Source organism: Erithacus rubecula (genome assembly GCF_903797595.1).
Source record: "Erithacus rubecula genome assembly, chromosome: 21".
NCBI classification, from domain to species: Eukaryota; Metazoa; Chordata; class Aves; order Passeriformes; family Muscicapidae; genus Erithacus; species Erithacus rubecula.
The window spans coordinates 4435250-4461267 of record NC_136673.1 but is presented as its reverse complement, the minus strand read 5'-3'; the positions used below and the strand labels follow the sequence as shown (position 1 = coordinate 4461267).

The window sequence follows — 26018 nt, the reverse complement described above, 5'->3', positions numbered from 1 at the left end:
TCACACGCGGCGTAACCATGGCAACACATCCGGGCTTCCTGGTTCCGCCCCGTGTCGATGCGTGCGTCTGACGTCACATCCGGTGTCGCCAGGTAGGGGGCGGGTGGAGCGCGGCGCGCGGGACGGCCACGCCCCCCCCGCGCGGGCCCGTGTGGGGCGGGAGGGGGGTCACGGTCTTAGTCCCGATTCCGATCCCACTCCTAGGCTTGGTCCCGGTCGTAGTCCGGACTCCGATCCCACTCCTAGGCTTGGTCCCGGTCTTAGTCCTGATCCTAGTCACCATCCCACTCCTAGTCTTCCTCGTCGTGGTCCTGGTCCCGATGCTGATTCCGGCCCTAGTGCTGGTTCCCGTCCGTGTTCCCGGTCCGCGGTGCCGCTGCGCCCCCGTCACCCCGTCCCGCTGAGGGGGGTGGGCCAGCCCTCGGGGGTCTGGGGTTGGTGCTCCCCAAGAACACTCCAGGGCTGGTTGCAGGGTGTGTGGCGGGGCTCGGTGACCCTCAGAGCGCCATGTGTGGGGTCAGTCCGGTGCCCCCAGAGCCTCACGGGGGAACAAGGCGGGGGGGGACGGTGACCCTGCTCCCCTGCCCCTCACAAGGGGTGCGGAGCTGGCAGAGCTCTGAGGGTGCCCGAGGCGGTGCTGCCCACCTGGGCCCTCCATCAGCTGCTCCCAGCGCTGCCAGGGGCTGCCAGGGCTCGGCTGGGAGCACAGCTCTGCCAGGGGCTCCTGCAAATCTGCTCCACGCAGCGCTTGTGCTCTGCAGGCGGAGAGAAACCGGGCCAGTGGCACCGCTCTGGATGGTGGGGATGTGCTCGCACCTCGCTTTGCTCTCCCCCGATCAAAGCCACGCAGATGGATTTGTTCTGGTAACTTTCCACTGTGTTGAGGTGAGCAGGCACGGCACCGATTCTCTGCTTGTTTCTCACCTAACACTTCTGCTTAAACAGCACCTAGACATGTGCTCCAGTAACCAGCTTTCTAATGCAGAGGGTCTTTGGGGGACTTGCCCCTCCTTTCCCCACTCCCACTCACTATTTGCAAGAAGTAACTTGTTTGAGGGGTTTTTTTAAAGCTACCTGAGATCTAAATAGTTCAGTTAGTGAGGTCATCTGGTACCTAAGCACGTCAATCATCCATCAGTAGCATCAGAATTTGGGCTGTGAGGTTTGCTTTGCACAAAGCAGAATGTAGTCTGGAGAATTAAGCTGCTCTCTTTCTGCAGAGCCAGTGTAAGAATAAACAAGGTTTCTAGTTTACTACTGCTGGCAGAAACAGGGCAGATGAAAACTGTGTCAGTCCAGTAACTTTATTTTTACAATTAGTTCCGTAGATAGAATAGAAACACAGAAACATGAAAAGCAAGAGAATTTTGGGAAATTAATTACCATGAGCTGTAGCAGAAATGAGGCCTGATGCTTTCTGTGAAGTGTTCAGCTCTCTGTGAGCCAAAGGGTGACTGCTGTTCTCTTCTGCTCTCGAAGGCTCAGATAAACCTTTGACAGGATGTTGGGATTTCTGAAGGAGCCAGTTGTGGTCACTGCAGAGATCAATGTGAACCTTGTGGCACTGACTGTGATGGGATTAATAAGTCGTCTCTGGGGGCTTTGCTATCCACGGGCTGTGGTGTGAGTAATGAGTTTCTTTTCTACCTGAATGATGCAGACTTGTTTCTCAAACATTTGTGAGCAAAAATGCAGGAGCAGAAGAGCAAAGCCTGATTGATGTCAGCCTCTGTAAATCATAGAATCACAGAATCCCAGCCTGGTTTGGGTTGGAAGGGATCTTAAAGCTCATCTTATTCTGCCCCCTGCTGTGAGCAGGGACACCTTCCACTATCCCAACCCTGTCCAGCCTGGCCTTGGACACTTCCAGGGATCCAGGGGCAGCCACAGCTGCTCTGGGCAACCTGTGCCAGGGTCTCACCACCCTCACAGGGAAGAAATCTTTCCTGAAAATTCACCTCAACCCACTTTCTGTCAGTGTGAAGCCATTCCCCCTTGTCCTGCCACTCCAGGCTTTTAGTCTCATCTCACCTTTCCTGTAGGCTCCCTTCAGGTACCAGGAGGCCACAATTTGGCCACCCCTCTGAGCCCTTTCCAGGCTGAATAATCCCAACACAGGGATAGTCTTTCCCTAATAAAACCCCCTGAGGAGAAGGGACAAAGCCTCAGTGCTTCATTGCATTCTTAGCTTTCTGCCAACAAATCAGTGTTTGCTTTCCAATTATCTCTGCAGGATAATTACAGTTAGATTTGACATATTTCTGCCTCTGGTGTTTCAGTTTTGATGAAGTTTATTATGGCCAATTCGTTTCACTCTACATGAAGAGGATCTTCTTTGTGGATGACAGTGGCCCACCCTTTGGCCACATGCTGCTGGCTCTGGGAGGTAAGGTCTCCTGGAATTGGGAAGTGCCTGTTGCATGTTGCTGTAGAAAAGAGAGGTGCTGGTTAGAAATGAATCAGATCCACTAAAGGAGAAAAACACAAGGCAGATGAGAAACTCTGATGTAAAGAAAATTGAGATTTCCTTTGTTTAGGGTTGTTAGGGGGCTGTTGCATGAGTAGAGGGGGGATGATGAAGCCATGAATCCATCACCTCACTGTTATCCAATCCTTTGGATAAAGAGAAAGGTAAGATGAGAACTGCTAGTGACAAGAAATAGGCAACAAGCCTCAGTTCCTTTCTGTAGCTGAGATACCACAACATGAAAATGCCTGTATGGGAAGGAGGGATTAAATACACATCTGACTTTGTCACTGAAAATCCCTTGTTCCAATTTATATTCTTTGTGCCTCTGCACATTCTCAAGCATTGCTGCAAGACAGTATCAAAGAGGACCCTCTTGGGAGAGAGGGCCTTCATGCAAGGAAAAGCTGTGTGTTTGGGAAATGGTTCCCAATTTAGCACCAGGTTTTATACATGCTGTGAGACTGGAAAATCTCTTGTTTATGTTGTAGGTTACTTAGGAGGATTTGATGGAAACTTCTTATGGAACAGGATTGGAGCTGGTAAGAGCTGTTTTTAACTGTCTCATTCTTTAGAGAAAATAAGCAGAATTTCAGCAACTGACAGATTCCTTTTTGCCTGGCTAATGGAAATAACACTTTATCCAACAACTTTTATTTCTCTTCTCTTTTTAAATAAGTCTTCTGCAGGTTTCTAGCACAAGTTAAAAGCACTATGAATTCATAGCACACGCTTTCTAAAACAGTTTAACCAATGCAAGATGGACAAATGAATGCAAGTAGGAGTTAGATTCCTCTAACAATTAAGAAATTCTGTCTTGGTCTGTCTTCTCTGCAGTTAAGTGTCCAAGCTGGTGGATCACTGTTTCCTGTTTTCTGTTTCAGAATACAGCATGAATGTTCCTGTGTGGTCCCTGCGACTCCTGCCAGCCCTGGCTGGTGCTCTCTGTGTGCCTTTGGCTTACCAGATTCTGGTTGAACTGCACTTCTCCCACTGTGCTGCACTTGGAGCTGCTCTTCTGATTCTCTTGGGTAAGATTGTTCAACTGAGCCCCATTCTTTATACACGGGGAGAAGAGTCCCTTTTCCCCTTAGGAATGTTTAGGGTGGAGCAGCATCTCCCCAGAAAACTTTACCAACACATCAGCCCTGGCCTGTGTCAGTCTGTGCTGAGCCTCTCTGGTCTCCTCCATCCTCTCATTTCTGTAGCAGGCTGCCCTTCTGGGCAGTTCATTTCAGTATTAAGCAAAGCAGGCAGCCTCAACAGCATCCAAGGAACTTCCTTCCTCAGAGGTTTACAGGATGAGTTACTACATACTGGTTTTTAACAGCAGGACAACTTAACTTGCAGTCAGAGCTCATCAAATTTCTTCATCTCCAAACTGCAGCAAACCAGCCTGTGTCTTTAGCACTGTGATTTGACACTGTTCTGGTGTGTACAACTCAGCTGGTTTTGTTTTCTCTGAGGGGCTGCTGGCAGCTTCCTGAAAGGGAAAGAGCCTCTCAGCAACCCTTTAGCAGCCTGATAGGAGAAACCTCTGCCAGCTATCAGCTGCTCTGATTCTGGCTCATTGCAGATCTGTTATGGTGCTCATTGCTTGCTGCCTGGACTCTTTGCTTTGAGAAGCACCTCTCTGGATTTCCCAGGGTTGATTTTCTTTGCCTGTGTAGGAAGTGCAGCAGCTTTATCTGCCTCCTGATAGACTTCACTGCTTGCCCATCTCTTTGTCTTGGAAACAGTTATGGCCATGTAATTTGCTCTTGCTGGAAGGTTTTGGTACCTCTAAACCCAGCACTTGCCCATTGCAGCCAGTAGGAGCTGTCTGTCCCTAAAATGGCAGGTCCTTGTGTTGGATAACAGTGGGATTGTCTGAGGCAGCACTTGCTTATAGATGAGTTTCTCTAATTCTGGGTCTGTCTCTCTTTTCCAACAGAAAACTCTCTGATCACTCAATCAAGGTTCATGCTTCTGGAATCAATACTGATTTTTTTTATCCTGCTTGCTGTTTTGTCCTACCTGAAGTTTTACAATTTGCAAAAGCACAGGTAATGCTGGATTGTCTCTCACCCTGTTGGATATTCTCATGGTGACCTTTTTTTTTTTTTTTTTTGGTTACAGACTGTTTTTTTATGCCTCTTAACCATTCTGTAGCTCACTTCACCTGTCTGTAAAATCCAATGCTTCTACCTCTCCTATGGCAGCCCCAGAATTTTTCTCCTGAACAGTGTTAAAGACTAATTTTACTGTTAGCAGGGTTGTCCTTTTAAATTTTAAAATAGAAATAAAATCCCTTGGGGGCATTTCTTTGCCCACCCAGATTTTTTACTGGAAGGTTTCCTTCTGTGCACAGAAACAGTGATGATAACAGGACACTTAATGCTCCTTTGTAACTGTTTACAGGAACTGAATTTAGAGATATTTATCTCTTTTGTTCTCTGATCCTTGCAGAGGATGAAGTAATCCTTAGTAAAGTAAAATTATCTTTAAACTGAGCCTAGCAAGTGATTTAATACATTTATCTTTAAGTGCCTTCTCTGGAAGCTGGTGGTTTTGGCTCCTGCTGACTGGAGTAGCCTGTTCTTGTGCAGTTGGGTAAGTGATGATGTCTTACCTGGGCTTTAATGTCCACTGTTCCAGAGAATGTTTGGATATTTATATCTTTTGTTAGGTAATTGTGTAGTTTTTAGCCATGTTCATTTTTTATGCACTTTCTTCTCAGAGTGAAATATATGGGCCTGTTTACCTATATGCTGCTTTTGGCCACTGCAGGACTTCACTTCTGGCACATGATAGGGGACCAGAACTTGTCAAATGTACGTAGCACAGCATGCAAAATATATTATTTGTCACTTTTCATTGCAGGAGCCTTTCAAGCCTACAGATAATGCATCTGTAGCTGGCTTTTGTACTAAAATTCCTTGTCTGGAAACCCTCCTGTCATAGCACAGTTCCCAGCTCAGTTGGAATTCTAGATGGAATTAAATTTAAGAGAAATATGTGTATATGACTGTCTTTTGTGCTGTTATCCATGTCTTGGTGATGTGTGACTCAGAAAAAGCACTTGTCTCACACACTCCTGCCAGCTCCACTTCAAATCCTTGCTGGAAGTTACCCAGTTGTCCACAAAGTTACAGCTGAATGGGAGCAGTGGGGAAACTTCGAAAAGACAAACAAAGCAAGCTAAATGCTCCAGAATTTTGAATATCTGGAGCATGAAACCAGTGAGTTTTCTCTGTTTTTCCAGGTTTCCTTGCTGTGCCATTTTCTAGCCCGGGGTCTGGCCCTCATCATCATCCCCATGGGGCTGTACCTCTCCTTCTTCTACATTCACTTGGCTTTGCTGTATCGCTCTGGGCCTCATGACCAGATCATGACAAGTGCTTTCCAAGCCAGCTTGGAGGTAAAGGAAATGTGGTCTTGGACCTGATTTATGAGAGAGAAGAGGGGGAAATGTTCACTGTTAGGTGGAGTTTAATCCTGTCCCTTTGATCCTGCATATTTTTCCCTTTTATGTCATTTAACTATTTTGCTGCTGTAGTAGTGCTTTAAGGTGAAGCAATAATGACTGAAATCCTAATAACAGATGAAAAGCTTTTCCTGGTGAAGCAAGAACAATATATTCACTCTTCTGCTGAAGGATTGTCCCTTCCTGCAGGAAACTCCACAGAAGTAGATACAGTACTGAACTCTCACATGGTATACTATAGGAGTGCTTAGCCTGAATTTTAGAACGTGGCTTTCTGTAATCTTTTAGTTTTGTAGGTGTTGGTATATTTACTGTCTATTGATTATGGTGCTGCAAGGCTTGATTTTGGTAGATAAAACCAAATGAGAAGGCACTGTGTGAAGATACTGCTGTGTTGAAGTGGCATGTGACTCAACAGCATCTAAAGAGCCTCTGAGTTGTTCCTTCTCTGTGCTTACCCTGTCCTTGCCCCTCTCAGGGTGGGCTGGCTCGAATCACTCAGGGCCAGCCCTTGGAGGTGGCTTATGGCTCTCAGATCACCCTGAGGAATGTGCTGGGCAAGCCTGTGCAGTGCTGGCTCCACTCCCACACCAACACTTACCCCATCAGGTGAGGAATCTGCCTGCCTCTCTGTGGGGAGGGTGGAAGTCAGCTCTGCTTCTTCACCTGCCAGTCCCAGTATAGCAGCTTGGGTCCTGGCAGTGTCTTCATTAATCCTTCAGAGTCCCTGTGCTCTGTAGGAATGATCAGTGGTGTGCTTTGCACTGGACTGGTGAGCACAGAGATGAACCTTTACCCTCTGTGGGGTTTTGTACCTTCCTGTGCAGGTATGAGAATGGCCGAGGGAGTTCCCATCAGCAGCAGGTGACCTGCTATCCCTTCAAGGATGTGAACAACTGGTGGATTGTCAAAGACCCTGGAATGTGAGTATGCAAGAGTTTTAAATTCAACCTATATGCTTCCAGAACCTCACCAGGCCTTGGATTGGGTGTAACTCTTCTCTGCTTACGGGTGCAGAAGCCTGGTGTGATCTGAACAAGTGATTGTTATTCTTTACACAATCCTTCTCAATGTGGTAAAAGCATTACTAAGAACTCTGAAATTCTGTCTGAGCTGCTCCTACCAGAACGTGGGCTGTGCTGTGCACAAGTGGAACTTGAAAGACACACAAGACCAGTGGAGATTCTTCAGGTGTTTTGCATGAAAGGGAAGCTCTGCTTTTTGAAGTGTGAGCCATGGTATTAGAGTGTCTTGACAAGTTTTATCAAACTTGAATGAGTCTCACAAAAGAGTAGAAAACACTTTTGAAAAATGAGTAGTTCTTTGTATTAGAAGCATGGAATGAGTAAAATCTACCACATAGGGAAGGATTCCAAATGATGCCTGTACCTGAGAGGCCTGGTTAATGCTGAAGTGTTTTGTCATTGTCACTGTCAGTGCAGAGCAGGACTCTCTGTTCTTGTTTTGCCAGTAAAAGCCTTTGAGTGATAATTCCATACTTCAATTCAAAAAGTTGCTTTTGTAGGTTTCTTACATTGTTCTGGGAATTGTGTAAAGAGTCCCTGTGTGCCATTACAAGTTACATCCATGTTGGGAGAGTTTGTCCATGGTGCAAACCTTTCAAGCAGGGACTCTAACAGAACCACAGACCACAAATATATTTTTAAAATTCTTCAAACTCAAAAGACTCCCATGGGCATTGGAGGATGTAAAGTCCTCCTATGGAACAGTAAAATACAGGCAGCACTTCAGTGAATTTCAGTGCTCCCCATTGCCATGGTTCTGACCAGAAGCAAGGAGAGAGTTTATTCTGCATAGTGTAAAAGCCATTGATCTGTCCTATAATTCTGCCAAAGTGACACCAGCTATAGTGCAGCACCCATCAGATTCAGTGAGGCACTCAGTGTTTCACACAAGCCACCAAACAGCTGTGTGACAGTAATAACCTTAATTCACTCCTGACTGACCTGGATTCAGAGCACTGACCTAATGCTGGAGTGCCAGTATCCCATTACTGATCCTCTGACTCATTCTGCCCTTAACTCACCTTTGCCTTGATGAGCTTTGTTTCCATTCTGGTACAACCTATATATTGCTTGAATTTCTCATTTTCTTGCCTAAACGTCCCTTCCTGCTGCTTCTCGACCTAACAACTTGTTCATGACAAGGTTCTATATAAAGATGCATATAATGTAACCATTTCCCATTTAACCATTTGCTCTTGGTTGTCCCTTGCCCAGGCAGCAGCTGGTGGTGAGTAACCCCCCACGGCCTGTCAGGCACGGGCACATCGTGCAGCTGGTTCACGGCATCACAACTCGCTACCTCAACACGTAAGTCCTCCCCTGGTGCTCTGCTCTGCCAGACCTGCTGCCTCACTCTGCTGGGCTGCCTCTCAGAATCACCACTTAGTCACCTTGCACTCAGATATGCCATGAACTGCCTGTTATTTGGAGATTTTTACAACAGTGAGCCTTGGAGGGACCTCATGTGGTTAGTTCCATATGTCATCCCTGTGCCCAGAGGAAGAAGAGTACTGTATGCTTATTTGTTTTTTCTGATTGGCTTGGCTGTGGGATTTGATCCTACTCATAAATTTCTTAATGGCTGCTCACTGCTTCTACCAGTGGCCTTTAGAGGATTTCACAGTTGTTCACATTTCATGGTAGTTCTGCAGGTTCCTAAATACAAAGTCCCCTCTGTGAGTCTCCATCCTCTCCCCTTCATTGCCCCCACTCTGGACAGGTGCAGGTATTTGGTATTTTATGTGACTTAACCCAAATCCAGCTCCACTGACTGATGGCTTGTTCCTACCTGAAGGATGTGCTCTGGAAGTTAGGAAGATGTGCTGGAGAATCCAGTGTGCTGTGGCTGATTGCCAGAGATTCTTGCCTGTTTTGAAAGCCTGCAGTATGAAGTTGCCTCCTGACTGCTTCCCAAAGGGCATCTGTGTGTACTTGAATATCACTCAGATTAGGAAGGGGGTTGTTCTGGGCTTGAGTTTTTGCTATGTCCCTTCCAAATCCAATTTGTTCATTATTGGAAACCCCAGTGAACAGCGTCTCTGTTTGTCACAATCAGTGCTTGTTCTTCAGCCTGGCATCGCAGGCATCTGCATTGGCTTCCTCTGAGCCTGTTCCTGGCAGCTCTTGGTTGTGGGGAATGCTCTCTCTCAGAGTAAACAGTGCAATCTCTATAAGCAAGTTACTTTTTGCTTTATTACTGAATCCAGTCTAAGCCAATTCCATATGGGTTTGCTTTTTATATGTATTTGGGAAATGGTGGTGGAGGATTTTCCTTTTTTTTGTCTTCTAGGCATGATGTTGCTGCTCCTCTTAGCCCACATTCCCAAGAAGTTTCCTGCTATATTGATTATAACATCTCCATGCCAGCACAGAACCTCTGGAGAGTGGTGAGTGGTGGAGGGGAGGAGCTGATCATGCTTCAGCAGAAACAGCTGAGACAACATGGACCAAAATCCATCTTTCTGTTGTAGGAAATTGTAAATCGTGAGTCTGACACGGATGTGTGGAAGACAATTCTGTCAGAAGTGAGGTTTGTTCATGTGAACACCTCTGCAGTGCTAAAGGCAAGTGGGGTTATGTTTATGTGCCTGTAGCTTTTGCTTCATGCATTTCTTGTAATCTCAAAAGCTCTGCTCCAAATTAGCTACACCACTATAATGAATAACCAAGTAAGTAAATGAAAGGAAACAAAATTTGCTCAGTGTGACAAAAGAGCAACATATGTTTTAGGTAGTCACACTGGTACTTCATCCCTTTCATTATCAAAGTTGTGCTGCTTCTCAAGGGGTTGTGACCACTCTACACAAGTGGGGCTTAGAAACTGATGCTGACTCTGTATGTCTGTGAGAGCAGCTGGAATAATTAAGGTTCTTTTTCTTCACAAAATTTGCCACAATCCCCGATTTTATGGCTGTAGCATCTATTGAGACAGTTTTGCATGGTGACTGCTCACACATTTTCTGGCAGTCAGTCCCTTGCTGTCATCCAGTGCTCAAGCAGAGCCTGGGAACTTCTTCTATCCTGAAATTCAGAGTGATAGAATTTTCAGTTTAAAAGTTCACAGCTGTCTTTCTCTTTTAGCTCAGTGGAGCATCTCTGCCTGAGTGGGGATACAGGCAGCTGGAGGTGGTTGGAGAGAAGCTGTCCAAAGGCTACCACCAGAGCATGGTGTGGAATGTGGAAGAGCACAGATATGGGAAAAGTATGTCTCAGCCATGATCCTGAAGCAGGTTTCACTTCATGCTGATGGGAGGTGCTGTGTGTGTGTTCAGTTGGCTCTAATGGTCAAAATCCTTACAAAGTCCCTTCAAGTGCTGCTGCAGTTGATGAATTGGAGAAGGGCTCCTGTTAGAATGAGGAGCCTCTGTGCTCTCTCTCCTTTCTAGCTTTCTGCCTGTTACATGGTTATTTCTGAGCTTTGCTGTTTTCTTCCAGGCCAAGAGCAAAAAGAGAGGGAAGTGGAACTCCACTCTCCCACACAGATGGACATCAGTAAGAACCTCAGCTTCATGGCAAAGTTCACAGAATTGCAGGTGTCTTCTTATTCCCTTTATTTTTCCTTCTGCTGCAGAGCAGGAACCTGAACATTTCTGCAGACTCTGAGCCTGAGGATTCTTTGTTTAATCTTTGCTGATAGTTTGGCTTCCTCATTGTAAAAAAAAACGTTTCTGAATGCACTTATAAGGGCATTAAAGACCTGGGCTGTCCAGTAATGAATACCCAAGTGATTGTGTAACAAAAAAGGGGGAGGAAAATTGGTTGGGCACCCAGAAGCTGCCTGAAACTGAACTGTAATGTGTGGTACATGCAGTGAGTAGTGTTGATGCCCCTTACTATCTTTGTAGAAATTGATTAAGGAAAGTGCATTATTTGATAACAAAATAAAACCATTGTATTGATCAGTATCCATATGAGATATGTAAAATACTTCTCCACTCCCAGCTTAGGAAGTTGACATCTTACATCTAGAGCTGTTCACCCACCTGTTGTTGCAATTCTGAGAGCCTTCTGCTTACCTTTTTTCTTTCTAGTGGAAGATACTCACATTAAAAAATGAAGACACAGAACATAAGTACAGCTCCTCTGCCTTGGACTGGATCACAATGGACACCAATATTGCCTACTGGCTCCACCCCACCTCGGGGGTAAGTACTAGAGGTAGAAGTAGCTGTGAAGCTGTTGAGAAAGCAGAACAGGTCAGATGGGAGCTCCAGGAGTGGGAGTCAGAGCAGGGCTGCAGCTTCCAGCCAAGGACTTTTCCTGTATTAATACGTTTTCCATGAGGGCTGATGTGTTTGTTTTAGCCTGAGATACAGCTTTGACAGTAGTTGCTTTTAATTAAATAATGTTTGCTTGTGCTTTTTTTTTAAAGGTAGATTGCAGTTTAATAGTTTCCATTATTGATTTCATGTAGAAGATGAGTTCATCTCCAATAACATCCTTTAAATGCCTTCCATTACACAAGAGTTTTAAAGCAGCAAATTTATCAACCTGCTTTGTTCCAGGTTACTAAGCAGGCACATTCTGGAGCTTAATTTAGCAAGTTTGTGTAGGTAATATTTAAACTTACCTAAAGGAATCACAGCATGTTCCTGCTTCTGGCTTAGACCATCATCTGTCCTGCAGGCCCAGATCCACCTCCTTGGGAATGTTGCCACCTGGGCTTCAGCTAATGCTGCTGCTCTGATCTACCTGTGTCTGTCCCTGTGGTACCTGCTACGGCGCAGGAGGAAGATTTATGACATCCCTGAAGGTCTGGCTGCACTCTGTGTGTGTCTCCAGCTGGAGGCTTGTGGCTTGCTCTGCCCTGAGATGCCATCTCCTGTCTCCTGCAGATGCCTGGCAGCTCTGGATGTCAGCAGGAGGTGTCTGTGCTGGAGGCTGGGCTGTGAATTACCTGCCCTTCTTCCTGATGGAGAAAACACTTTTCCTGTACCACTACCTGCCTGCTGTCACATTCCAGATTCTCCTGATTCCTGTGGTACTGCAGCATCTGGGTGATCATCTCTGCAGGTATTTGCTTCAGCAGAATAGATCTCTTGAACAGGAGGACTGGCACAGCTCTTTCTCCAGGGGTGTCACCTGGGCAAGCTGCTGCAGTGGCCAAACTCTGTCATTTTAGGGAAGCCACAGATCTTTTGGGTGAAGTGTTTGGCCAGCCTTGATGTAACTGGAGTGCTCTTTCCCTGTCTCATCCCAGGTCTGTGCTGCTCAAGAGCATGCTGAGTGCCCTGACTGTGGCCTGGCTCTCCTCAGTGTACTTTGTGTACTGCACCTTCAGCCCCCTGAGCTACGGGCAGCCGGCGCTGTCCCCCACGGAGCTCAGGGCCCTGCGCTGGAGGGACACCTGGAACATCCTGATCCGAAAGCACTGAGCACTGCAGCAAACAAACACCTTCTCAGCAAAGCCAAGCATTTATTGGTAATATCATGGAAATCTTAACAGTCTGTTTCAGTTGGTTTGTACTAGTCCAGATCTAATGATTACAGAAGAAAATAAAGGAGCACTGTTACAGAAAAGGTCTCAACAGTAATAGAGCTGTCATGAGCACAGTTCCCAGCTTCTGCCCCTCTTACACTCGCCCTTCACTGCCCCTCAGGGTGTGAAGGTTGCTGACTTCAGTTCACAACATCCCAGGCTCCTTTGCTGGAAGAGCTGCAACAATTTCTTCTCTTTCCTGGGCGTACAATGGTGGTTTCTTCCTTCTGGCACTGCATTGCACTTAGGGCTATTTCATGTGTTTCCTATCACTGGGGTCTGCAATCCCTTGATATACTTACTATAAATGGACTCTTTCCAGCACATCAGATACTTTTTTCTGTTTTCTTTGTTATGCCTGAAACCCAGGTTTTCCCTGTCTAAAGCTTATCCATTTTTAACAATCAGTAACTGGCCCTGCAGCCTTACAACATCATTCCATGACTCTATTCCTCAACAATGCATTATTTGCCCCCCAGCTTCCAATGCTCTGTTATCATTTCTATTTATGTAAACACAGCATTAAGCTACATTTATAAATAGCTCATTCTGCATAGAATAATGACTTGTTACTATTATCTATTTATAATCATCTGACATAAGCATCACTTTTAAGAAGATAAGCAAAATAAAAAGACATTAAAAATTGCTGTTACAGCTGAAGAAGGCTTCAGGCAAGCCAGGAATTGAGCCAAAGCCAGAAGGATCCTTTGGCCTTGTGGCACTTGTATTGCCATTACACCTCAGATCCCATGGGAAAAGGAACTCTGGGCAAGGTAGGACTGATCCTGCTGACAAGGAAACCTGTTCCAACTTGCACACATGGGTTCAGGGTGAAAACACTGAAACCCAGCCCATGGCCTGGCCTGCACCAGCAGAGAATTCAGAGAAGAAGAAGGCAAAGGTGAAGGACTGAGGACTCAGGTGTCTGAGCAGGACTGTAGTACCTGGGCCACATTCCATTTCTGTATCCACATGGCTGCAGCAGCAGGTCCTGCAGGGCAGCCAGAGCAGCATTCCCACTCCCAGGGGCTCTTGGCTGTGCAGTTCCTCACTGCTCTAACAAATTCTATTCAAGGCTCCCCTCACCCTCCCCAGGAAGGTTGGATCCCACACCACAGTCATTCAAAGAAGGTTTTAGGGACTGTTTTGCTCCTACTGTAATCAGCCCTGAGAGCTAATGCTTCAGTGCAGTAGCTCATACTCTAAGTCTGTCACCCTGAGCTAAACAGCACCCAGCAGCAGTCAGGAAATGTTCTGCCTTCTCCTGGGCACTGCAGAAGTACCACTATCAATGAGACACCAAACCTTCAACCCTTTCCAGGGCTGAAAAGACTATAGGGATGAAAGTGCAGACTGCATTTCTTAAGTTTGGGGTTTTTTCTTTAAATTTTCAGCCACAAACAGAACCAAAGGTAACAATTCTCAGTTAAAGAGAGAAAGAACTGTTGAGTATAAGAACCCTTCCAGCAGTGTTCCCTTCTGTGCCTTTGTGCTGGCATAGTGCAAGTACCAGAATTACCTTTTATAAAAATGGTCATTTCTGATCACTGTTGATTTATTTATTAACCAAACTAACACACCCACAACCAACACAACCAAACCCTGCATTTAGAAAATCAGCAAATATGAAAAAGTTCCTCTTAATAACATTTCCCTCCCACCCTCATTCTCTAAACTACACCATAAGTCCAGACTCAAGAACAGTATCACAAGGACATTTTCAAAGGTCCAACCAGCACTTCATTGCAGAATTTTTTTTTTCCCCAGACACTTCATGCTGCTGCAGTATCACTTATCTGGGGTAAACTACTGAAACTGGGATATCACTGTTTGTACTTCTTGTCTGCTCTTTTTAGAAAGCCAGACATTCTTGAAGCTGCTGGAGTGCAAGGCAAGTGCTCTGACCCTGTCTGAGGGTACAACATGTCCAGGCAGCTGCTTGTGCCAGCAGGAGGAGGGTCCTGCAGTTCCCAGTTTCCCCCCTTGCTGACCTCACCAGCCACCTCTGGATGGGGACGGATTCTGCCCAGCAGAATTTGCAACCAGCAGTACAGAAATGCACTAAAAGACACTAATACTGACAAGGTCAGGTTTCTGTTTCCATGAGCACCTCAATCCAGTTGGAGCTCACACATTCAGTAACTGTGGTAAAGCACACTGGGTACAAAAAAAAATATTCATACAGTGTAGCAAGATTCAAGAGCTTGGAAAGGAATAAATTAGGAATCACTAATTAGGAATTAGAACCATTAAACTTCTTGGGCCTGTCCCCTGGTGAACTGCAAGTTCCCATTTGCCCCAGACAGTCTCTGTCTCACCCCATCTCAAGGGAGAGGTGCCAGTCCCTCTGACCCCACAGCACAGGAGGAGGCTGGCCACAAGCACGGCCACAACTCAAGGTGCCAACAAGGTGGAGAAGAGTAAGAGCTTGTTAAAATTAACAGCATGTGAGCTTGGATAGTCTTAGATAAAAACACCCAAGAGGCAAATGATTTTCCTGCTACAGATGACCATCAACAGGGAAATGGGGTATCTTGCTAGCGACCCGATAGTGCTTAAATTTCAGAGGAATCTCCAGCATTAGATGTCATTTTAAAAATTAAAAAAAAGGCAAGTAGCACTGCCTTTAACCAGTTCATCAAGTAACAACTCCAGACATCTCAGGGAGAACAGGGAGGGCTCTGGAGGGAAGAGGGACGGACGGCCAACCCCTTCCTCTCCCCTCTGTCAGAAGATTGCCACCAGGATCCCCTGCGCTGCTACAACAGCTCCAGGGGCACTTCACCAACCATTCCGTGCAAGTCCTTTCCCAAAGCCGTCTCCAGCGGCGGGGTGGAGGCGGCGCAGCCTCGGGCGGGCGGGTCAGTGCGGGCGGCTGCTGGACTCGAGGTGGGAGCGCTTGCCGGCCGCCAGGACGCCGCCCTCCGCCTGCTCCGGGAACGGCCGCTTGTAGCTGCGGCCGTGCCCGTTCAGCGCCCCCCGCTGCCACTTGCAGATGTCTCCGTTCAGGATGTCCTGGATGTGCTGCACGATGAGGTTTATGGCAACTGCGGAGAGGAACGGCCAATGCAGGGCATGAAGGCTCTCCTGGCTATCTAGAAAATGTGGAGCATCCAGCCCTGCTCAACTCAAGTTTTAACAAGCCCTTAAATGAAACTCTGCCTGCTGTCTGCAGTGAGGTCAGAGCTCAGCAGGTCACTTTTCCAGCCCTCCACAGGCTGAGCAGGTCCCTCCCCTCCAGCAAAAACCCCTTCCTCAGGAGGAAAGCAGCAGTGTGCTCCTGCTCTCTTCCCAATCCCAAAGGCATCTCCCCAGGGAAATCAGGGAACCCAACTCCTTTTTTTTACCCATATTGTCAACTCCTCGGGGGATGATCACATCTGCATACTTCTTTGTCTGCAAAACAGAAACAGAGGTGGAGGAGGCTGTTAATGGCAAAAGCCAGCTTCATTCCAGGAAGAAGCAACCAAAGGCCAGAAAACTGAGCAAAGATGGAAGGTGCTGGTGCTCCAGGGCTGTAAGTTAAAGCTCTCTCTCATGGTAACAACCTAAATGAATTACAATATCACACTGGCAAATGGATTTAAGCCCAGGGATTCTTCTTACTGTCCCTCTGCAGAGAATCACCAGGCAGAAGCAGCAGGTCACATGTAGAGTCCTTTGCTTTTACCCATCTGAGCTGCCTTCAAACACTGCCTGCTTCAGGGAAGGTCTGTTTGCCAAGAGCTGGTTTTAATCAGCATTTCGCAAGCTATTGCTAAATCTCTGCTGAGAGCCAAGGTATCCAATGTGCATGTGGAATTCCTGCCTGCCTCTGATAACATTTTATTGATCTTTGCCGCCATAGCACTCCATTTTCTTTCCCCTCCACAGTTGGAAAAAAGCTGACAAATTCAGCATTTCTAATGAGTAGTTTTAGAACCACAAAATTCCTTTGATCTAGAGCAAGAGTCACCTGAGTTAACCTTTTCCAACTTATTTAATCCACATACTGGATTTTGTTCTCATAGGTTTTTTTTTAAATTTACATATTAATTTGATTATGTGAGCACCTAAACTGGCCTCACAGTACATGGCATAGCAAGCAGAGCTAGAATGACCTGCCCCAGGTTTCCACCAGTGTTCCCTCTGAGAAAGGCTGCTGGAAACCAAGCTTTTCTGTCTTCCTACAATATTTAAGAATAAACTGAGTGGGAGTGTTTCATTCAGACAGACCCATACTTAAATAGCCCCAGCAGCCAGCAGTGAGAAAACGTGCTTGAGGCATTTCCATGGTGCTTCACCAGCAGAAGGGACCATTTCAGTTCCTTAACAGCCAGCTCAAAATGGTTGAAGACATGAGGCAGAGGGGAGAGCGTGGGATTTGTGAAACACAAATACCAAAAACCACCACTGCAGCTAATTCCCAGACAGCCCTGCTCCTCTAGCCCTCCCCAAAAAAAGAAGACCCCACAAATGAAATTAGTGAAAGGCTTCATACCGGCAAGCAGAACTCCTCAAAGGCAGGCTTGACAAAGGTGGTGTACTGGGTGAGGATCTGCTCCAGGTCCCTCCCACGTTTCATATCTCTCAGAACTGGGATGGGGAGATAAAGGCCTGAGTGCTGTCCCAGGGTGGGGATAAGGAGCAGGGGCACGGCGGGGCTTTACCTCGGCGGGACAGCCGCACGTCAGAGTCCGTGTCCACAAAGAGCCGCAGGTGGAACATGTCCCGAATGTCCTGGCTGTAGAACACCAGGATCCCCTCAAAGAGCACCACATCTGCAGGATACACCACCGTGGTCTCTGCCAGCCTGCCAGGAGAGAGCACCCAGAGCACAGCGTTAAACGGGCCCTGTGCCACTGCCAAGTGTTGGGACAGCCCCAGCTGGGGACAGCCAGCACTCCAGACAAAGCCAGAGCCCACCTCGAATGTGTCACAAAGTCGTACGTTGGTACCTCAACTGTTTTGCCCTCAACAATGTTTTTCAGGGTTGAATGCATCAAATCGTTATCGAAGGCATCTGTGAGAGGAAAGTTTAAAAAGAGACTTTAACATGCTGTTGTATTAAATGTTTTGCTCAGATTTTTCCAGACCCAAAGGAAAAACCCTCTGCCCAGTACTGCACCAGGAAAAAAGGAACTTGCAGCTTATTCTTTCCTACCATTCTTAATGCAGCTTATTCTTTTCTACACAACACTCTCTGCCCAAATGACAATGACTGTGTTTGGTTTCAGAGATAAGGAAGAGACAGTTTGCCGTTTATAAGCAACTACAACACAAATTAAGAGCTCAGAAGTGAAGCTGGTCATTGTATAATTATATCAACCCACTAAGTAATTGTGTAATTTTGTGCAACTTTGTTCATCTGTTAGTCCAGAGACAATTGGAAAACCCCAGGCATCTTTCATGGTTTCCATTACTCACCCTACAGGCACCAGACTCCAGCCAAGGGCAGCTCCCTGTCCCGCCTACAATCCACAGCACTCCCCCGGGCACGGGGAGCAGCTGTTTGTACGGACAAGAAGCAACAGGGAAGGATTTGGGGAATGATGCGGTTCATTACGGAGCCTGCCACCAGCAGGGAGGGGAGCAGGCTGGGATGCTCTGCACCCCTGCACGGCTCCAGGAGGGCCGACAGTAACAGCGGGCACAAGGGAAGGACAAATGGATGTTCTGCTGGGGGGAAGCACATTTCTATTCTCCAGCACTTGCTACATGCGCTGCCAGCACCGAGCGAGCCGTGGCGGGGCTGGGGCCGGGCGGAGAGCGGCTCACCCGGGTGGTCGAAGTTGTACTGTCCCTTGAGCGCCTTGGCCTGCTGCTCGGCCGTCAGCACCTTGTAGAAGCTGTCCTGGCTGAGGATCAGCACCTTGCGCTGCCGCTGCTCCACCTCGTTCTGCCCCAGCAGCTCCATGATCTTCTCGCACACTGTGGACTGAGCGGGACGGGGGCTCAGGCGGGGCGGGGGGACCCCGACCCGACCCCAGCCCAGCCCGAACTGTCCCGGTGCCGGGGCGCGGGGGGAGCCCGGGGCCGGCACCGGCGATGGCCCCGCGCCGCGCGGGCTGCCCGGGCCGGCACGGCCCCGGCACGGCCCCGCACGGCCCCGCACGGCGGGCTCACCTTGCCGCTGGCGGTGCCGCCGCTGACGCCGATGAGGAAGGGCTTGGGGTGCGGCCGCTCCGCGTCCGGGCCGCCGGCGGACGCCATGGCGGGATGGACGGCGGGGGGCGGGCCCGGGGGCGGAGACTGGGGACGGGCGGGGTTTGAGATGGGCGGGGCGTCAGAGGGGGCGTGGTCACGGGAGCGGGGCGCGGGCCGGTGTCAGCGGGGCCGGAGCGTCGGCGCGGACAGATGGACACACGGACAGATAGACAAACGGGCGGATGGACACACGGACAGATAGACAAACGGGCGGATGGACACACGGATGGATGGACACACGGACGGATAGACAGATGGACACACGTATGGACACACATATGGATGGGCGCACAGACAGATGGACACACGGATAGATGGACAGATGGACAAACGGAGGGATGGACAGACAGATGGCCCTGCCTTAGAACAGACAACTCTGTTTTACCCAGGCGCTTGTGTGAGCGTGTGTGAGCGCACACCTGTCCCCGGTGTGTGACCCCTGTTCCCGCGTGTTTTACACCTGCAGCCGTGTCCATGCTCGCACCTGTTCCCGTGCGTGCTTTACCCCGTTACCGAGCGCACACCAGGTGCGTGCAGAGCGCGGTACACGGGAACTGGGAAGAAACATCTGAAGGTACAACACAGAGACTGCAGGACATACAAATACTCATATGGGTAAGACACCACACGCTGTGTGCACACACATCCTGTGCGTGGAGTGCGATAGGGATATCTACATACACACGTGTTAAATAGCTAGAGCTACAATATACAGAATTTTATATACATTTTGCGTATAAATAGAGCGAGAACACACTCCACATTCTACATGTAAATATAATGTCCTAAAATAAAACCCAATCATATGTTTAAACATGTTGCTGTGAAGCTCTTTGACTGCCCTGAGCTGGCCACCCTCGTTTGCCCCGCGTTGGCCCCGCCCGCGGGGCCCGGGCAAACAGCGGGTCAATGATTAACCGGGCCCGGCCGCGCTCCCGCCGCCCGCGCGGGGCCACGCGGGGCTCGGGGCCGGAGCGGGGCCGCGCCCCGAGCGGCGGCCGTTGGGACCCGCGGGCACCGGCGTGAGTGGGGCCGGGGCCGGGGATGGGGCTGCAGGTGCGCTGGGGGCGGCCGCGGTCCCGGAGGGCAGCCCCACGGCACCCGAGCCGCGGGTGATGCTCGGGTGGGTGCCCGGGCATGTCCCGGCCCATCAGAACCTCCCTGTCCCCGCAGGCGTCTCGGCGGATGGACGGTGACCCCGGGGCCCCGCCGGGCCCCGCAGCGCGGGCAGCGGAGCAGGGGGATGGCGGCGGGGCGGCCGGGGGGCTGCCCACCCCCGGTACCCCCAGCGAGCCCCCCGCGGGCCGCAGGGACAGGCCCGTGGCCGTGTCGGTGGTCACCAACTCGGCCTTCGAGGGGGCTCCTCCACCCTACTCGCCCCCGGACCCCAAGAGTTTTCACCTCCTCTACCCGCCGTTCCCAGCCGGTTTCCCTCAGCAAGGACCCAACATTTACCAGCCGGGACCGGGACCGCGGCCCTGCCCAGCCCCGGGCTTCCCACCCGGGCCCCTGCCCTACTCCACGGTACGTATCCCCCACCCCGATGTGCTCCTGCAGCGGGGGTCACCCCTGGTCTCCCCTGCCGGGTTTGTGGGGTTCCGTGTGGTGCCCCCAGTGATGTGTGAGCAGCACAGGCGGGAGGGGAGCACAGCCCGGGGTGGGAGCACAACCGGGATGGGAGCACAGCCGGGAGGGGAGCACACCTGAGATGGGCGCACAGCCGGGAGGGGAGCACAGCCCTGTGCCAGCTCTCACCGCCCTGTGCCGCAGTACCACCCGCAGCCGGGCCCGGGGCCGTTGCCCGCCGGGCGCGGGCAGCAGCTGCCCAAGGACTACATGGTGGAGTCAATGCTGGTGACCGTCTTCTGCTGCCTGCTGACCGGGGTCATCGCCCTCGTCTACTCGTATGAGGTACGGAGGGACTCACCGGGCAGCCCCTGCTGGTGCTGCGGCTCCGCTCTAACCCCTCCCTCCTCGCCCCCTGCCAGACCCGCGCCGCGATCGCCCGTGGGGACGTGGCCCAGGCGTATGTGGCATCCAGAAAGGCGCAGTCACTGATCCTGCTCAGCCTCCTCTTCGGGCTGTTCGCCTCCATCAGCTGGATCATCTACGTCCTGGTGTCCCTGTACCTGTGACAATGACCTGAGCCCCAGAGACTCGTGTGCCAAGAACTTGTGGCTCGCCTCCTGGGGGGGGGGTCACAGCCTTGGTGAAACAGGTGACAATGAAGAATTACTGGGGCTGCGGGGCAGCGTCCATCCCTCCTGGTGAGGAGCTGCCCCGGAGCCTCCAGCCCTGCGCGCCGTGGGCAGGGCAGGAGGAGCCTGGGGCAGGGAGAGGCTGGGGCTGGATCCAGCTCTGGGAAGGGAGAGGCTGGGGCTGGATCCAGCTCTGGGCAGGAGAGGCTGGGGCTGGATCCATCCCTGGGCAGGGAGAGGCTGGGGCTGGATCCAGCTCTGGGCAGGGAGAGGCTGGGGCTGGATCCATCCCTGGGCAGGGAGAGGCTGGGGCTGGATCCATCCCTGGGGCAGGGAGAGGCTGGGGCTGGATCCAGCTCTGGGCAGGGAGAGGCTGGGGCTGGATCCAGCTCTGGGCAGGGAGAGGCTGGGGCTGGATCCAGCTCTGGGCAGGGAGAGGCTGGGGCTGGATCCATCCCTGGGCAGGGAGAGGCTGGGGCTGGATCCAGCTCTGGGCAGGGAGAGGCTGGGGCTGGATCCATCCCTGGGCAGGGAGAGGCTGGGGCTGGATCCAGCTCTGGGCAGGGAGAGGCTGGGGCTGGATCCAGCTCTGGGCAGGGAGAGGCTGGGGCTGGATCCATCCCTGGGCAGGGAGAGGCTGGGGCTGGATCCGGCTCTGGGCAGGGAGAGGCTGGGGCTGGATCCATCCCTGGGCAGGGAGCTGTGGGGGATCCCGGGGTGGGATCAGGCTCTGCTGCAGAATGCTGAATCCCATTGCTGCAGGCTCTCACCTGGAGCTGCCAATGGGACTCTGGTGCAGAGGGAGCATCTTGTGGGATTGGGGGTGGAGACGCAGAAGGAACAGGTGTGTGGGAAGCCCTCAGTGGCCATTAATGGTGTGAGAAGATACAAACCCATGTGTGCAGTTGTGCAGTAATTCTGCACCCACGCCCTGTACTGCTACCTTCCTGCTGCTTCCAGATTGAAATAAAACACAGCAGTAGCCAAAGCTTTTGTTTTCTCTGCACACCAAGAGCCTGCATCTCCCCTTGCCATGGCCTTTGTCCACCACAAAATTCAGGGTTCTGCAACAGCTGAAATCAGGGTTTTCCCAAGAGCAGGTGGGCACCAGAGGGAAGGGGGATCTCCACATGGGCCTGGGGGTGCCCCTGGCCCCCTGCTTGGGGGGACACTGAGGGGGGACAGACAGACAGACCCCTCCTGCTGTGCCTGTGGGATGCAGCCCCACATTCCAGCCCTGGCACGGGGGGCACGTGCTCGGTCACTGTCTGGGCACTCTCCTCCTGAGCTGGCCTGTGACAATGATTTCCAGAGGAATTTTGAACCACATCCAGGACTGAAATAGCACGTGGAGCAGCTTGGCCACTGCAGGGTTATTTATAGCCCTCGGCTGCCAGCACACGGGCACTGCACGGGCTGGGCAGCCAAAACCCCCAACACGGGGACCCTGGAGCCCAGAAAAGGTGACAGGGGTGGATTTCCCCTCCCAAGTGTGTGGCTTGTGTTGGTGCAAAGCCATCTTGGCAGAGAGAGGGAAGAAATTTATAGTGAAAAAACAAGAGGCACGGGCAGAGGAACAGCACATGAGAAAACACGAGGCCACACCAGCGCCAGAGGCGGATTCGATTGTCACTTTAATCCACAGACTGTGCATGCACTGTAAACAGGATCATCAGGCAGGTTCGTTATTGGTGTTTTATTTCTTTAATATAAAAGTTACAGGTCTGAAATGTTGGCAGGGGGATGCTGCCATGGGGGTTAGTGGTGAATCTATAATACAACAACTGCTCGAGGGAGGGGCAGGGGCTGGTGACTGGGGCATCGCTTCTCCCCACTCCCTGCCCCGTCTGGAGAGGGGACTCACACTCTTCCCTCTCCCCAAAAAGAGGTGATGGCCTTGAGGGTGCTGCCTGCAAGATGGGCACACACCCAGGGCCAGTCTTGCACAAGGATATTCAGGGTTTCTGGAGAAGGGGAGGGAGAGTGTGTCTGGTCAGCAAACCTGAAGCTGCTCCAGGCAAGGGGACCCTTCTCTAGGGTCCCTCCAGCCCTGTGAGCCACGAGCTGTGGCTGGGACACTGCTCAGCTGGGGATGGCAGCAGAGGAAGGGGTGAAGGGGAGGAAAGCACCACTGGAAGAGGTGCTGTGGCCACTCAGGCCTCCCATCCCCATGCCAGGGGCTGAGCCTCTGGCTCTGGGGGCTGGCAGAAGGCAGAGAATGGTTCCTCCTGTGGTGCTAACTGGGCTCGTGGGTTCAGGTGCAGGGAAAAACCTGGAAATGGCTCCCACTGGTGGGGATCACAGAATCACAGGATACACTGGCTTCAGAGGGACCCATCAGGGCCACTGAGTCCAACTCAGGACAACCCAAAAATCCCAATGTGAAAGCACTGTCCAAATGCTTCTTGATCTCAGGCTTGGTGCTGTCACCACTGCCCTGGGGAGCCTGTTCACAGTGCCCCACAACCCTCTGGGGGAAGCACTTTTTCCTGATTTCCAACCTAAACCTCCCCTGACACAGCTCCAGGTGTTCCTGGGTCCTGTCACTGGTGACAAGTGAAGAGATCTGCACCTGCCTCTCATGAGGCTGAAGCACACAGTGTGTCCCCTCAGCCTCCTCCAGGATGAACAAACCAAGTGCCCTCAGCTGCTCCTCACACAGCCCCTCCAGACCCTTCCCCATCCTTACAGCCTCCTTTGGACACTCTCTAATGGCTTAAATACCTTTTTATATTGTGCCCAAATTTAGTGTTGTCAGCAAAGTTCCTTAGCATCCCTTCCAGTCCTGTGTCCAGGCTGTTCATGCAGATGTTGAAGAGCACAGGGAGCCCTGTGGAACCCCAGTCATGCCATTTTTGGGGTGTCCTGGGTGCCCAACCCATGAGCCACTTGCTCACCCTTCACACAACACAGACAAGCTGCCCCCTCCTGTCCCTCTGAACCCCAGGGCTGTGACCCCAGAGCTGCCACCCCACACCACATCCTGGGTGTATTCATTGCCCTTTTCACCACTGGGCTTTTTAAAGATCTTATTTACAAAGAAAACATGGACATTACTTCCTGGGAAGCCTCTGGGGATTGCAAAGCCTTGGCTGCACACAACACACAGCTCCAGTGCCCTCAGTGCCATGAAAATAAACCACTTTTGAAGTGTCTTGGCTTGGACACTGTGGTTCAGCATGAAAGATTCCTGCTCACAGCTGTGCTGGACCCCACAGTGCCTCCCCCAGAAGATGCCCTCATGGGCAGGGGGTCTCTGTGTGTGTGAGTCTCATGCCTGAGTCTTCAGGAAAATAACCAAGCTGGGAAAAACCCTGGGCTGTCACTCCCTCCTGAGAGCCAGGCAGAGCTGGCCAGGGCTTTGCAATGTGTTTGGACAAGGAAAGGAGTGCAGCTCTGATTCACCCAGAATAAACAGAAGCTTTAGCAGGCACAGAGCTGCTATTGAGAAATAAGTTAAGGATGCTCTGTGAAACTCCTTGGCTGTATTCCTTGGCAGCTGCTGCCCTAAACCTGCAGGATTTTGTCAGAACCCTGCAAAAACCTGTGACCACGTGAGAGGGAGTTGAAGAGGGTCATGCAAGGCTGCTGAAACCTGCAGGGGACACTCACACCACAACCCAACTGCAAACCACTGGAGCAGGACAGAGGAGGGATGTGGAATGGCCTGGCTGGGGCTGTGCTGGGTGGGACACAGAGGGGGGACAGAGGGGCTGAATAAGGCACACTGAACAGATTGGGGTTAACACTGTGTGTGTGGGAAATGACACCCCTGCCTCGCCCCTCCATGCTGGGCTGTGCCTGCCCTGCTGGCACCAGCACAGAGGGACTGGGGACAGGGACCTGCTGGGGGTCCTGCCAAACTCTCCAAGCACAGCACTGAGGGTCCCAAAAGGGACCCCTGGAGAAAAACATTTGGCAACAGAGAGAGGAGTGGGTGGGGGGACAGGGTGGCTCAGCTGGGCACAGGGCTCCTTCCTGGTTCCCACTTCCAACCCAGCGATGGCTCCATCCTGAGGCTCCTGCCCCTGCTCTGCAGCCAGAGCCCACCTGCCCTGAGCCTCCTTTATCCAGCACTTGGAACAACATTGTCACTGGTTGTGGATTTTATACAGACTGGTTTGCACTTTTGATTTGTTTTCCTATAAACTCATCGGTATTCAGACATGCATCAAAAATCCCCAGGGGGGTCTAAACACTAGGTATGTACAGTCTGTATCCTACAGCATTTCCTGTGCAAAAGCTAAGTACCATTGCTAAGAGACACGGGGTCACAGGCAGGTGACCCCAGGACCTGGGCAGTCCACGGGTCCAGGTTCAGAGGGATTTACTGTTGCTTAAATAACGAGATCTGAGAGGAGGAGGGGGTGTGATGGCTGGAGATGGGGGGCCCTGCCCACATCCTCAGTGCCTCTTCCTACGACCGGTGCCTTCCTCCCGTGGAGGAGGCGCCAGAGATCTGGGGTGAGCCGAGACCCCTGTAAACACAAGCAGCTCTCTGAAAGCAGAGCTCCTCTGGCAGGCAGCTTCCATCCCCACCAACACCTTGGGAAGGTGGCATTGCAGGGGACACTCCGACCCTTGGCTCCCTTTGCTGCCCGACGCCGCTCCGGAGGTGAGTCAGTGGTGCTGAGCTCCTGCTGCCCCTGCTCTGAGCCAGGGCACACCTGGGCACACGGGGCCAGCAAAGCAGCAACCTCTCCTTGCACACAGCTCTGTCCCCGGGCTTGGAGCTGGCTCGTGGCACGAGGGACGGGAGGAGGAGGCCGAGCTCTGCCCCGCGCCGGCGCCGCTGGCACTGCCACCCCCAGGGCTGGCTGCCAGCTGGGAGGGAGGGTGTGTGTCATCCAGTGACAGGTACAAACATTGAACTCCAGTCTCACAGCTGCCCAGAGTGCAGAGCCATTCTCCTCACACCTCCCCTCCTCCTAGGTTTTCTCCTCCCGATCTGTTTTCCGCCGCGTGATGTTGCGAGGTTTGATTTTCAGGGACAGTTCCCACAGGGCCTCCTCGGCCAGGTGGTCGCTGAAGTCGTTGAAGAATGACACTATGTCATCGTTCCTCTTGATGTCATAATGTCTGGGAAAGCACAGGGGAGCTGCAGTTAAACAAGGGCTACCTGGGGTCCCCTCCTGGCTTTGGGTCACCCTGCCCTGAGTGTGCTCATCACAAAGGGGAAAAACCCATCACTGAA

The 26018-nt window shown here is 51.2% G+C and overlaps 4 protein-coding genes across 11 annotated transcripts in view; 2 read left to right on the top strand and 2 right to left on the bottom strand.

Annotated features, from left to right (window-relative positions):
• Nucleotides 1-41: 41 nt before the first annotated feature.
• Nucleotides 42-12478, top strand: POMT1 (protein O-mannosyltransferase 1). Of its 2 annotated transcripts, none has more exons than XM_079324629.1 (21): nt 42-92; nt 762-885; nt 1480-1623; nt 2280-2386; nt 2959-3009; nt 3352-3498; nt 4401-4512; nt 4994-5059; nt 5187-5280; nt 5712-5867; nt 6412-6542; nt 6761-6856; nt 8174-8266; nt 9249-9345; nt 9430-9522; nt 10040-10160; nt 10394-10491; nt 10990-11103; nt 11585-11711; nt 11794-11971; nt 12159-12478. In XM_079324629.1, the coding sequence occupies exons 3-21, from the start codon at nt 1502-1504 to the stop codon at nt 12331-12333; spliced, it is 2178 nt and encodes a 725-aa protein (XP_079180755.1). In that variant the 5' UTR covers nt 42-92; nt 762-885; nt 1480-1501; the 3' UTR covers nt 12334-12478. The 2 variants fall into 2 exon arrangements, with proteins under 2 accessions (XP_079180755.1, XP_079180754.1); XM_079324628.1 differs by lacking the exon at nt 42-92 and adding an exon at nt 185-434.
• Nucleotides 12361-18671, bottom strand: UCK1 (uridine-cytidine kinase 1). The gene is made up of 7 exons (XM_079324639.1): nt 18546-18671; nt 18198-18357; nt 17346-17442; nt 17090-17232; nt 16921-17015; nt 15788-15836; nt 12361-15487 (listed from the first exon to the last, which is right to left on the bottom strand). The coding sequence occupies exons 1-7, from the start codon at nt 18630-18632 to the stop codon at nt 15303-15305; spliced, it is 816 nt and encodes a 271-aa protein (XP_079180765.1). The 5' UTR covers nt 18633-18671; the 3' UTR covers nt 12361-15302.
• Nucleotides 18672-19550: 879 nt separating this feature from the next.
• Nucleotides 19551-26018, top strand: part of PRRT1B (proline rich transmembrane protein 1B) — a 424933-nt gene continuing 418465 nt past the window's right edge. Inside the window, exons 1-4 of one of the 2 annotated variants that reach the window (XM_079324648.1) lie at nt 19551-19648; nt 19800-20150; nt 20397-20537; nt 20615-20823. In XM_079324648.1, the coding sequence (XP_079180774.1) occupies nt 19812-20150; nt 20397-20537; nt 20615-20761 (627 nt within the window). In that variant the 5' untranslated portion in view covers nt 19551-19648; nt 19800-19811 and the 3' untranslated portion in view covers nt 20762-20823. Of the gene's footprint in view, nt 19649-19749; nt 20151-20396; nt 20538-20614; nt 20824-26018 lie in introns of those variants that run through there. The other variant, XM_079324647.1, reaches the window with a different exon arrangement.
• RAPGEF1 (Rap guanine nucleotide exchange factor 1) overlaps nt 24021-26018 on the bottom strand; it is an 80606-nt gene continuing 78608 nt past the window's right edge. For all 6 annotated transcript variants that reach the window (XM_079324624.1, XM_079324623.1, XM_079324622.1 and 3 more), the window contains one exon: nt 24021-25903. In XM_079324624.1, the coding sequence (XP_079180750.1) occupies nt 25753-25903 (151 nt within the window). In that variant the 3' untranslated portion in view covers nt 24021-25752. The remainder of the gene's footprint in view (nt 25904-26018) is intronic.

What these genes read in the sequence shown, in the direction of transcription:
- UCK1 (XM_079324639.1), bottom strand. Translation starts at nt 18,632, where the DNA reads ATGGCGTCCGCCGGCGGCCCGGACGCGGAGCGGCCGCACCCCAAGCCC. An exon ending in GTACAACTTCGACCACCCGG is followed by an intron (nt 17,443 to 18,197) that starts GTGAGCCGCTCT and finishes TTCCTCTCACAG; the next exon opens with ATGCCTTCGATAACGATTTG. An exon ending in TTGAGGAGTTCTGCTTGCCG is followed by an intron (nt 15,837 to 16,920) that starts GTATGAAGCCTT and finishes TCTGTTTTGCAG; the next exon opens with ACAAAGAAGTATGCAGATGT.
- POMT1 (XM_079324629.1), top strand. Translation starts at nt 1,502, where the DNA reads ATGTTGGGATTTCTGAAGGAGCCAGTTGTGGTCACTGCAGAGATCAAT. An exon ending in ACACCTCTGCAGTGCTAAAG is followed by an intron (nt 9,523 to 10,039) that starts GCAAGTGGGGTT and finishes TTTCTCTTTTAG; the next exon opens with CTCAGTGGAGCATCTCTGCC. An exon ending in AGAGCACAGATATGGGAAAA is followed by an intron (nt 10,161 to 10,393) that starts GTATGTCTCAGC and finishes GTTTTCTTCCAG; the next exon opens with GCCAAGAGCAAAAAGAGAGG.